Here is a 13,044-nt window from a genome sequence, read left to right on the forward strand (position 1 = left end):
GCGCGCTCTGGTCCGATCTGACCATCGGATTGTGATCGTTAACCCTGGCTAGCCGGATAGGTATTGTTCCATCGTATGTTGTTGTCTTGTGTTCCCCCACTTTATACCCAGAACTCCAGAAGCGAGAGTTAAGCGGCTTTATTTTTGCTTTCGAGGGGCTGAAAGGAACTTGAGACACGAGAGGCAGCAGCGGGTCCACGGTTTCCTGCTTTTATTGAAGCTCCCGGCACAATTTGAACAAGTCAATCTCTCTGGTACAGCGCACCCAGGTGAGGTGGCAGCAGCCAAGCAGTAGCACTAAAGAAAAGTTAAGTAGGAGTAGGGTGGATGGGTGGAAGAGGAGCGGCGGGATTGGGGTTCATGTCAGGGAAAGGGGGGGGAGCAACAGCAGGCGAGGAGAGAGGGCGGGGGCCTCTGAAGGTTCCTGCAGGGTCCGTCCATCACTTCCTGGTCTTTTTAGCCTGAGAAAACAAAGCATTAGGCAACAATAAACTGGGATTGCCGGGCTTGTTTTGGCAGATCACAGACATTTATTTGTGGCTTTTTTTTCTTTAGGTCCTCTTATGTTTGTAAGACTGCCTTGCCGTCAAGCTGCTGAAATTATTGAGCATGCTGGGGAGGGAGGGCTAACAGAGCCACAAATTTGTGGCCGGTTTTTTTTTTTTTTTTTGCAGGGCTCCTCCAGTTTTACCGTCGCCTGATAACCGAAATTCCCTTCACTAATCAAAGCGCGGCCGCCCTGTAAGAGCACGGCTCGCTGTAAAAGCGCACTGGTGCTCCCCCCTCCCCTGTTCATGGGGGCGATAAGTTGCGCTCGGTACAGCGCGTATTTTTTTGCGGGGGCGCCAGCTTTTCGCCCGGCGCAGCGGGTTTTGCATGAGGGTCGGCGCCCTCTGCTGGTAGCGGCGGCACTAAGCTGTTACCAAGCCTCCCTTCGCTTTAAGCTTTATAAACTCCCGAGGAAAGGGCGAGGGCGCCGAGTGGAGAAATAGCGGCGCTCCCACCTTCCTTCTACCCCCGGACACTCACCAGTAAATCTGAATCCGTGATAGCTACAGCAGGAAAAAAAAAACAAAACACAAGCAAAAGATGTGAATGTTTTTAAGAAATGAAAATCCAAAGGCTAATTCGAAGAATTTCATATTAGGGGTTGCCAGATGGCTCCGGGTTCTCCAGTCCTGGTTTTATTACTCACATGTACACACACTCCCCCCCACCCCCAGCACCACACAGATACACCCCCTTCCCCCACCACACTTATACACTCACCCCCACCACCACACACATACATACACCCTCACCCCCCCCACTACCACACACACACCCTCAACCCCTATCACCACCACCATCACACACACCCTCCCCTCAACCCTCCCCCCCACCGCACACCCTCTCCAACCCACATACACACTCCTTCACCCCCACTACCACCACACACCCTCAACCCCTATCACCACCACCATCACACACACCCTCCCCTCAACCCTCCTCCCAACATACACCCTCCCCCCACCACACACCCCTTCACCCCCACTACCACCACACATAGACCAATTGCAAGGTGGGACTTGTAGTTCCTATTATGCTAAGGAAAGTGGCAACTCCCCTGGGTGATGAGCCCAGCTGGCAAATTATATCTTATATCTAGGAAGTGTACATTTAGGATAAAATTATTTCCTCCTATGTGGTTACAATTTTTAATTTATAAAAAATAACCAAAGAAACTACGGATTGCGCTGTTTGTGTCTTGTAAGCTCAGAGGAAAACATTTATTTAAGCTTGATTGTTTTTTTTGGATTTAGGAGTTAAAACATTTTTTGTTATCTTTGTATAAGCTCCATTAAATTAAGGTTTCCAGGAAATTAAAGATGAGAAAACAAAAACATTTTTTATATTTTTCAATTAATTTTTAAGGAGTTATTAAAATAAATGAACAAAGCAGATTTTGAAAGAAGGGGGAGATGCTGAGGGAGAGTAGGGGGGGGGGGGTCCTAAGGTGACCAGCTGGGCCCACGCCAGGAGCCAGTCCTGAGTCTTCAGCCCTGGTGCATGCTGGGAGATGTAGTTCCTGCTCATCTCAGATTAGAAATCCTGAGAAAACACCATGGGGTCCGATGCAATAAAGTGCACCCAGCCTAGCACGTGGGCGTTGCAGGCAGCTGGGCGCGCGTTTTAGAGGCACTAGACCAGCACCCGATGCAGGAAGGAGGTTATAGCGTGTCCAAAACATGCGCCCTGACTAAATGCATACCCGATCCTAGCACCTGCCATATGTAAATCGCATGCAGATGAGGGCAGGAAAGTGCTGGATGCCCAATGCACACTTCTTGATGTGGCAAATTTAACTCCAGCCGCGGAGGTGGAGTAAAGTCAACTCGCAGTCAAGAGCTCACAAAAAAAAAAAAAAATAGTATCATTGTGACGCTTTAATTTACTGCTCGCGGTGGAGAAAAATAAATGTATATTCTGACTTGATTAAAAGAAACCCACTTTCCTTATGGCCACACGGTTTAAACTCGCAGAGCAAGGGGCCCCTAATATTTTGATGAGGTTGCTGAAAGTGAATTATAAAAAAAAAAAAAAAAAAGCAGGGAGAAAGCCGCCGGTATCGACTGGCGCCCGTTGCAACAAACTTGTCGAGCGCCGTGGACGCCCTTTTCAACGCTGCCTCTGATTTACGTGTCGCGCAGGGGATGTGACTGCGTGCACATTTTTAAGACAGCGGGCGGCTCCTCGATGCCAGCGCCCGTTTTCCCTGCGTCGACCCCTATGGTTTAGGGTGGGGCAAGGAAGAGGGGGGAGGGGTGTCTCGTAACGTCCAGGACGGGCTCAGCCCTGTCTGTGATGATCCCTGGGCCAGATGGTTCACCACCTGCTGAGAATGAACCCGAAGACATTAGCCAGTCGCAGGACTTACGTTTAATGTGCTGTTCCACGGTTTTCGGTTTCTGACCCCCTTTGCCCCTTGGAAAGAAAAAGAACAAAAAAAGGGGGGGGGGTTATTTTAGTCTGTTTTTTTGGGTTTTTTTACAGACTGAATTTTTTGTTCTAGGAGAATGGAGCAGAGCGGACCGAAAAATAAAATCTGTCCTACCCATGGACGGGTGCCACATTCGGGAAGGGGGGGGGGGGTTTGGCATCCAGGCGGCAGCACTTCTCGGTGCCCTCGGCTTCTTGCCTTTTATTTCGCTCATGTTTCCAGATCTGGACCATTTCCTTTTAAATGACAACGCCATGGACTGCTTTCCTCTCTCTCTCTCTCTCTCTCTCTCCCCGCCGTCATTCCCTCCGCTACCATCTTAGCTAATTTCCCTCCGGTCCAGAGTCTCTATACCAAGGTCCACCTGCCCCCACCGGTCGTCGTCTGCACCTTTTCAATAGATGCTGCATCCTTCCAGCTAATCTGCAACACCCTGGCAAGTCGCATTTTTCCCCAAACGCAGGCAGTGCAGGGGTGGGCGACTCTGGGTCCTCAAGAGCCACAAGCAATGCCCCGATGAACATGCACGAGAGAGAGATTTGCATGCCCCGCCTCCCTTGTCTGCACCTCTCTCTCTGGTGCATATTTTATTGTAGGGTATCCTGAAAACCAGGCCTGTTGGTGGTCCTCGAGGACCGGAGGAGGCCACCCCCTGACACGGGTCTGTACGAGACCTTGGTAAGACCGTTTCACTTCCCTACCCTAATCCCTGGGATGATGGCTGCACTTTCTGATAAAGCCCCTCCCTCTTTGCATGCCCCGATTTTTATTTATTTATTTGCTTCAATGCTATTAAACGCAAAGTGTCCGGCACTGTTTGAAAATCCACCGCCCCGCCCTAGGCCCATTCTGCCTAACGCCTTGCCCACCCGCCTTACCCCTTGCTGTCCACGCCTTCCAGCAGCGTCCTGTAGGTGGCGATCTCCTTCTCCAGCTTCTCCTTGATGTTAAACAAGCTGCGGTATTCCTGCGCCTGCCGCGTGATCTCGGCGCGCAGGTTGATCAGCTCCGCCTCCATCTGGGCGGCCAGCACTGCGATCACCTGCACCTCTTGCTGGCAGCGGGACTCGGTCTCGGTGACCGTGACCTCCAGAGATGACCTCTGGGAATGAGGACGGGCAAAGAAAGGTGAGAGAATTAAAAAATAAAAGAAAGAATCACTGATTAGCAGTAGCTGAACAATTGAGGGGGGAGGTGGCTGCCAACGGGTCCCGGTTCTGTGTTTACATATCCCCGCCCCCCTCCCCCATTCCCCCTCTTGTATGCATGGACTTTTTCTTAAGAAAATCAGAAACTACAAGTGTGTGCCTGCACGTAAGGGGGTAAAACCAGGCTGAATTGGCCTGGCCCAGTGATAATGAAGTCAGTCCACAATCCTATTTTAAGCATGTGCCCAACAGGATGGTCAACAAGTATGAGCCAGTTCTCCAGTGTGTCAGAAAGAGAGGAACTCTCAAATCACCGAAAATGTGTGTGTGTGTTTAAAATCAGGACCGACTCAGCCTGTCCCTCATGGCCTGCGGCTTGGCTGCTCTCACCATGGTGTGCACGGAGTCGTGCTCTGCCTGCAGGGTCATATTCTCGCGCCGGAGCTCCATCACTTCGGTCTTGGTTGTCTCCACTTCCTTCGTGCTCTTTAGGGTCTCGGCAGTATGCATTTCCACCTGCGGAGAGAAAGGGAAGAGAAGAACGGACTGAGCTGGTGGACAGAAGAAAGCCTCTGAGGATGAGAGTCAAAGGAGGAGGAAGACCGACAAGAGAAGCTGAGAGGGGAGGAGTGTATCCATCCGCTCCCTGCCGGTTGCTTTTCTCACCTGCCTCTGGTACCAGGCCTCGCACTCTTGCTGGCTTTTCTTCACCACCAGCTCATAGTCCATGCGCATTTCATTCAAGATCTTGTTCAGGTCCACGGCGGGAGCAGCCTCGAGCTCCACATTCACGGTGCCCAGCATCCTCGTCCTCAGTTCTGCCATGTCCTAAGTTTTGGGGGGGGGGGGGGGTGGACGGGAAGGATAAACCAGAGCATATTCAGAAATGGTCACTTAGGGGGAAAGGAAAAGGAGGGATAAGAAAGACAGACAGCTCAAGGCAGAGGAGAGGGTATACAGAGAAAGAAACGGGGAAAAAAAAAAGGACAGGAAGGTCCATCGAGTCCAGTATCCTGTTTCCAACAGTGACCAACCCAGGTTGCAAATACCTGGCAAGTACCCAAACATTATTAGATCCCCTGCTATTGATGCTGATAATAAGCAGTTTCCCACCGCTGGCAGCTCCTCCTCACCTCCTCATGCTGCTTCTTGAAATCAATCTTCTCCTCCTGCAGGCAAGTCAGCTCCTGCTCCAGAGTCATGTGGCTCAGCACCGCCTCCTGTTTCAGAGCCCGTAGCCCGTTGATGTCGGTCTCCACCGCCTGGCGCAAGACCAGCTCCGTCTCATACCTGGAGGAGGGATTTGGGGGGGGGGGGGGGGGGGGGCGGAAAAAGCCAAGGGTCAAAGGGGAGACAGAACCAGGTGTCCCCACAACTGGAAAACGAGTTGATGGGGGTGGGTGGGAGACAACAGGTTCGCAGGTGGAAAGCAGAATACACAAGTATATAAAAATAGCTGAAGATGGAAATGAAGACAGAAACGGGAAATAGCTGGAAAAGAGAGAGGATTGTAGGCATAGCTGGAAGGGGAGCAAACAACTGGCTCTAGCATGGGTCATTCCAATTCTCGGACAATCGGATTTCGGAGCTTGCAAATTTAGCTCTCCCACTTTCTCCTCTTCACCACGTCTGACCTATGCCCCACTCTCGTTGCTTTGATGGAATATCTGGAAATGATCTCAAAGCTCATCTTAGGCTGACTCGTACAGAAAGCTTCCGAAGCAGCTTCCAGGGGGGTCTAGTGGTCTCAAATCTCAGTCTGATAACAAAGGAGGCACCCAAGTCTTTCCAAGGAGAGGAAATCCTAGCCTCCAGGGAACTTAGGGATAGATGGCAACTGGTCCTGGGGCCCCTTTGTGACCGCTCCCATCCCTATGACCTTGCTCAAGACCTTACTTGTTTCTGAAGTCATCCGCTGCCAGACGGGCGTTATCCACTTCCAGGGTGAGTTGGGAATTTTCTATAATTAGGGCCAGGATCTGAAACAGAAAAAGCAAAGATAGAGATGAAAGAACAGATTGTGTCTGTGTTTGGGGGGGCAGAGGAAGCAAATATTTTATGTTGCTTATAGGAAGGCCTTATAAGTTGGAGGACTTTTACTTTGCGAATCTTGAAGCCCGATATGGGGATGGAGCCACCAGCAGCAGACTTCCTTCCACCATTGCCACGGGTAACTGTGGCACGAGCAGCCCATAAACCAAAACTGCCTAGCTCTGGACAAAAGTCAAGTAGATGGGAGAGCTCAACTATTGGTCAGAGGCTGCAGGAGAAAGTACAGCCAACTGGGTGAGGTCTTCTATTGGTCAGAGGCTGTGGGAGAGAGAGCACAGTCAACTGGGAGAGGTCTTCTATTGGTCAGTGGCTGTGGGAGAGAGCACAGTCAACTGGGAGAGGTCTTCTATTGGTCAGTGGCTGTGGGAGAGAGAGCACAGTCAACTGGGAGAGGTCTTCTATTGGTCAGTGGCTGTGGGAGAGAGAGCACAGTCAACTGGGAGAGGTCTTCTATTGGTCAGCAGCTGTGGGAGAGAGCATAGTCAACTGGGAGAAGTCTTCTAATGAGCATAGGCTGTAGAAGAGAGCACAGCCAACTGGAGGAAGTCTTCTGTTGGTCAAAGGCTGGGTGGGAGCACAGTCCTCTAGAAGAGTTCTACAATTGGTTGGAAGCTGTGCGTGGGAGCACAAGCAGCTGAGAGTGCTCTTCTTTTTGTCAGACACTGTGGAAGGGATTGAGCACAGGAGGCTTGGAGAGGTCCTTCCATTGATTAGAGGCAGGGGAAGGGAGCAGGTCTTCTCTTTCTCAGAGGCTGAGGGGAGGAGCAAGGGCAGATGGCAGCAGTTTTCTCTTGGTCAGAGGGTGTGGGAGGAAATGCAGGCAGCTGGGAGAGTTCTTTTGCTAGTATCACAAAAAAATCTCTCTTCTCTGCCTGCAGGAGAGCAGAGACAAGGGGAGAGTTGACCGGAAGATAAAAAGGGTGACTAAAAGCATGGGCTGGCATTGCAGGCCATAAGGTAGCCAGATGGGTCCAGTAGGCTGCAATTTCCTCTAGAACCCAACCAGATCAATACGGTGGCCATAAGGAGACAAATGAAGGGGCAGCTAAAAAGAAGCAAGCAGTCCAGCCTCTGTGGCGGGCAGCCGGGATCTCTCCTTTGCAATATGGACCAGAATAACTCAGCAGATGGGATGGCCCAATTGGTGTGATGTTCCCGAAGTGCACTGGTCCACCCTGAACGTGAATGCTGGCCTCCAAGCCACGTTTCTTAATATGCAAGCATTGTCCCCTCTGCAGCAGCAGCACCTGCATAGTAGGGACGGGCATTTAAAGAGAGCGGTAGCAGAGAAGGTGAAACTGCTCTGCGCGGACAGCAGCTGAGTGGAGAAGACCACTGCAGGAAATAAGCCTGGAGCGAGCTCTTGTAGGCAGGCAGCCTGTATTTTGCACAAGTGATGTTGGGGAAGAGGAGAGGGGAATACCTCCACATGCACGTGCAACTGACCTAATGAAGATGGGATTTGAGGGGGAGAGGTGGGGAAAGGGGAGTTTATGACAGTTCTCTGTTGCAGCTTTCCTGCAGCCCGGTCCTCCATACGGTGACTGCTCCCCCGCCACCCGTCTCTGAGCGGACTGAGCAGTGACTGTCGCTGCCTGCAACCCGGGGCCTCGAAGACCCCCAGGCTGAGTACTAACGCTGCAGTAGCAGTGGAAGCTATGCTCCTGGCTCCAAGGAGTGTTTTCTCACTAGCTCCGCATGTGCCCTCCGGGACCCCCCCCCCCCCAATCCCCATTTCCTGGTCTAAATTTGGACGATCGCCAGGGGTCTGAGGGCTGCGCAGGAGAGGCTGAGCTGGTCTTGAGAAATTTAAAGCACGAGTCCCAGAGGAGGCATTGCTAGAGATGGGGGTTGGGGAGAGCAGTAAAGCCGGAGAAGAGTCGCGGAACATCTCACCTTATCTTTCAGAGGTCCAATGATGTCCTCTTGCTCCTTCCAGTCGAACTGGGTCACAGTGCCAGGCCCGCTGTGGTATTCCAGGATCCTGGTCTCCAGGGCCTTGTTGGTCTCCTCCAGGGTCTTCACCTTCTCCAGATAGTTGGCCAGACGGTCGTTCAGGCACTGCATGGTGAACTTCTCGTTGATCATGAGGCCGGAGTCGACGCCGACATCACCGACCCCGAACGGCCCGGGGCCGGCCACCCCGACGCCGCCGGTGGTCAGGAAGCTGCCTCCGCCGCCCAGCCCGACACCGGCTCCCAGGCCGCCTCCGAAACCGGAGCCGACCCCGCCTACGTAACCGGACCTGATGGCGCCGCCGAAGCCCGAGCCGGCGGACACCGCGCCTCCCCTGAGGCCCAAGCCCCCGCCGTAGCCATAGGCGTCCCTGTAGCCCAAGCCCTCCCTGTAGCCGAACCCACTCCCCCCGTACGCGGCGGCGGCCATCTCGGACTGCGCCATGTGGGCAGAGGACTTGGACATCGTGCAGCTGCTTCTGGCAAACCTCTCGGCTGCCAGGGACCCCTTGAAAGAGCTGTCCCCGGCTCCGGAAAACGAGAGGCTGGAGAACCCCCTGTCCCTCAGGAGAGCCATGGCCCTCACTAACCTGATCGCCGAAAGGAGAGGGAAAGAGAGACAAGCGGAAGGTGAGGAGCAATGGTGGAGCGAACCTGCAGGTGGCAGCTGCGAATGTGGCTGCGGAGGTGGCTTTCTTAAATGGGTCCCCGGGCCACGCCCACTCGCTCTCTGATTGGATGCTTGGGGGCACCCCCCCCCCCCCACCCCCCAAGCAGGCTTTTTAAATCTGCTTTGAGGTGGGGGCAAGGTGGGTGCCGGACAAGGGAAGCTTTCCAGCTCGTAAAAAAAGACTAAACTGGGGCCAGTGTGATAAAACTGACGCTAACTCCTAGCGCGGGTCTTCTTTTACCCGTGCGCTAAATAAAAACCCACGGGATGCAGGCAGCAGATGTCGCATGCGAATGGAAAGCGAGTGAAAATAAACGGAAAACCACATTAAAAAAAAAAGTGAGTGAAGCGAAAAGCTGGGCTAGAAGCGGGAGTATCAGCCTTGACATGGGCTTTGCATGTCCCTGCAGCAATCTGTGGGGTGGATTGTAACTTGCGTTTTACTGGGGGATCTCTTCCACGCTAAAACGTGAGTTGAAAGCACAGGCTCAGGTCAGCGCATTTTATGGCGCGGGGGCCCCCAAAGTCAAACAGGAAAAGGGAAGCAGAAGAGAGTTTGAGTCAGGGGGCAAAGAGACAAATGGGAGATTGCATGATCGCTTTCTAATGAGAAAGCAGGCGGTGGGAGAATGATGTCTTCTGTTCTGGACAGGGAACAAGCTTCTGGCTTGCAGTTTCCCCCCCTGTGCAGGGAACGTTGACCAAGAAGGGGCCATTGGGCTCCCCCACAGCATCCCAGAGCCACAGGAATACGGTAATACAGAGCAACAGTGTCACGGCGCTGTGCTAATACAGAGCAACAGTGTCACGGTGCTGTGGTAATACAGAGCAACAGTGTCACGGCGCTGTGGCAATACAGAGCAACAGTGTTACAGGGCTGTGGTAATACAGAGCAACAGTGTCACGGCGCTGTGGTAATACAGAGCAACAGTGTCACGGCGCTGTGGTATTACAGAGCAACAGTGTCACGGCGCTGTGGTAATACAGAGCAACAGTGTCACAGGGCTGTGGTAATACAGAGCAACAGTGTCACGGCGCTGTGGCAATACAGAGCAACAGTGTCACGGCGCTGTGGTATTACAGAGCAACAGTGTCACGGCGCTGTGGTAATACAGAGCAACAGTGTCACAGCGCTGTGGTATTACAGAGCAACAGTGTCACAGGGCTGTGGTAATACAGAGCAACAGTGTCACGGCGCTGTGGTAATACAGAGCAACAGTGTCACAATGCTGTGGTATTACAGAGCAACAGTGTCACAACGCTGTGGTAATACAGAGCAACAGTGTCACAGGGCTGTGGTAATACAGAGTAACAGTGTCACGGCGCTGTGGTAATACAGAGCAACAGTGTCACGGCGCTGTGGTAATACAGAGCAACAGTGTCACAACGCTGTGGTATTACAGAGCAACAGTGTCACGGCGCTGTGGTAATACAGAGTAACAGTGTCACGGCGCTGTGGTATTACAGAGCAACAGTGTCACAGGGCTGTGGTAATACAGAGCAACAGTGTCACGGCGCTGTGGTATTACAGAGCAACAGTGTCACAGGGCTGTGGTATTACAGAGCAACAGTGTCACGGCGCTGTGGTATTACAGAGCAACAGTGTCACGGCGCTGTGGTAATACAGAGCAACAGTGTCACGGCGCTGTGGTATTACAGAGCAACAGTGTCACGGCGCTGTGGTAATACAGAGCAACAGTGTCACAGGGCTGTGGTAATACAGAGCAACAGTGTCACGGCGCTGTGGCAATACAGAGCAACAGTGTCACGGCGCTGTGGTATTACAGAGCAACAGTGTCACGGCGCTGTGGTAATACAGAGCAACAGTGTCACAGCGCTGTGGTATTACAGAGCAACAGTGTCACAGGGCTGTGGTAATACAGAGCAACAGTGTCACGGCGCTGTGGTAATACAGAGCAACAGTGTCACGGCGCTGTGGTAATACAGAGCAACAGTGTCACAGGGCTGTGGTAATACAGAGCAACAGTGTCACGGCGCTGTGGTATTACAGAGCAACAGTGTCACAGGGCTGTGGTAATACAGAGCAACAGCGTCACAGCGCTGTGGTAATACAGAGTTAGCAGTGTCACGGCGCTGTGGTAATACAGAGCAACAGTGTCACGGCGCTGTGGTAATACAGAGTTAGCAGTGTTACAGCGTTATCACTGCATCCCAGTGCATGGCAATACAATATTGCAGAGTAACAGTGTTACAGGACCCTAGTAATACAGGATAACAGTGTGACAGTATGACTGCACCCCAGATCACTGGTAATACATTATTACTGAATATTGGCCTTACATTATTACTGAGCCCCTATTGTTCTAATTGTACAGTATTGTTGCCTACGACTAGTGTTACACAATACAGTATTATATAGGACCAACATTACAATACTGCTATAGTCCAGCATTGCAATATCATAGTAATGCAGTTACATAGAGCAGCACTATCACAGTATTACTGTACTACAGTGTTACAGCTTCACAATAATACAGTATTACAAATTAACAGCATTACACTACTAGAATGCTCCAGTATTACACAGAAACAATATCAGTGAACCTCATCACTGCAGTATCATGATAACACATTATTATGGGGTAATACATTAATGCAGTTAGAGAGAGTAACAATGTCACAGTGTTACTCTATATATGAATACCACTCCAATAGTACAGTACTACAAAATAATGATACAGTATTACCACATTTCAGTGTCACAAAGTCAAGTTATGCATTATTGCAGAGTACCAATATTACAGAATTACAGTATGCAGCATTACAACACTACGGTATTACAGGATAAGAGTAAGTGTTACACTAAAAAAGGATTGTCAAGGCTAAGGAACCTTGAAAGTATTTTTACAGTGGACATTGGTTAATTTTGAATCCACTGACATGTGTGGAACAGAGCAATATGTTGAGGCACAGTAATATGGTGACACTGTGACTCTAACCCTGTAGCATTGTAACGCTGGAAACTGTAATTCTGTAATACTGTGACACTATTACTCTAATACCGTAGCACTGCAGCATTATGGATACTGTAAATGTGTGATACTGTGACACTTTAATACTGTAGCACTAGCATCGGAACACTGGATAATGTAAATGTAATACTGTGACACTATTGCTCTAATACTGTAGCATTGGAACACCGGATACTGTAATTCTGTAATAGTCTGACACTATTACTCTAATACTGTAGCACTGTAATGGTGGATACTGTAATTCTGTAATACTGTGACACTATTACTCTAATACTGTAGCACTGTAGCATTATGGATACTGTAAATGTGTGATACTGTGACACTTTAATACTGTAGCACTAGCATCGGAACACTGGATAATGTAAATATAATACTGTGACACTATTACTCTAATACTGTAGCACTGGAATACGGGATACTGTAATTCTGTAATACTCTGACACTATTACTCTAATACCGTAGCACTGTAATGCTGGATACTGTAATTCTGGCATACTGTGACACTTTTACTCTAATACTGTAGCATCGGAACACTGGATACTGTAAATGTAATACTGTGGCACTATTGCTCTAACACTGTAGCATTGTAATGCTGGATACCGTAATTCTGTAATACTGTGACACTTTTACTCTAATACTGTAGCATCGGAACACTGGATACTGTAAATGTAATACTGTGGCACTATTGCTCTAACACTGTAGCATTGTAACGCTGGATACCGTAATTCTGTAATACTGTGACACTTTTACTCTAATACTGTAGCACTGTAGCATTGGAACACTGGATACTGTAATTGTAATACTGACACTGTTATTCTAATACTGTAGAACTGTAATGCTGGAATCAGTAATTTTTTTTTTCTAGAGAAAATCGATTCAGGGCAAATCATTAAAGATGAGGGAATCTGTCAGATAGCTGAGAGCAGAGAATCAGTTTCAGCTTCAATGGCACGGCAGATAAACCTTTATTTGAAATTCATTTAAAATATATATATGAATATAAATTAATTGACAGGCTTAGGTACACAGGGGTGCCTGTTATAATGAGTCCCCCTGAGAAAAGGAACATTTGAGCTCGTTGCAAGAGGGTTGTGAAGGTGCCCTGTGATGTGGTGTTGTGTTAACATGCAGCGGTGCAGATGCAAATCCTGCATACCGATCTCAGAATCTAAACCTTTCATCATTCGCCCATTTGCAATAAGAAAATATATTATCCACGCACTCACCCAGGGGCACAGTCTGAGGT

General features: G+C 50.1%; 1 protein-coding gene across 1 annotated transcript; it reads right to left on the reverse strand.

The window, feature by feature from the left end:
- Window positions 1–189: 189 nt before the first annotated feature.
- Window positions 190–8,804, reverse strand: LOC115080680 (keratin, type I cytoskeletal 47 kDa-like). The gene is made up of 9 exons (XM_029585036.1): window positions 8,077–8,804; window positions 6,025–6,107; window positions 5,262–5,418; window positions 4,795–4,956; window positions 4,519–4,644; window positions 3,859–4,082; window positions 2,918–2,964; window positions 1,030–1,052; window positions 190–461 (listed from the first exon to the last, which is right to left on the reverse strand). The coding sequence occupies exons 1-9, from the start codon at window positions 8,710–8,712 to the stop codon at window positions 441–443; spliced, it is 1,479 nt and encodes a 492-aa protein (XP_029440896.1). The 5' UTR covers window positions 8,713–8,804; the 3' UTR covers window positions 190–440.
- Between the last annotated feature and the right edge of the window lie 4,240 nt (window positions 8,805–13,044).

Source organism: Rhinatrema bivittatum, chromosome 19 (assembly GCF_901001135.1).
Source record: "Rhinatrema bivittatum chromosome 19, aRhiBiv1.1, whole genome shotgun sequence".
Lineage (NCBI taxonomy): Eukaryota > Metazoa > Chordata > Amphibia > Gymnophiona > Rhinatrematidae > Rhinatrema > Rhinatrema bivittatum.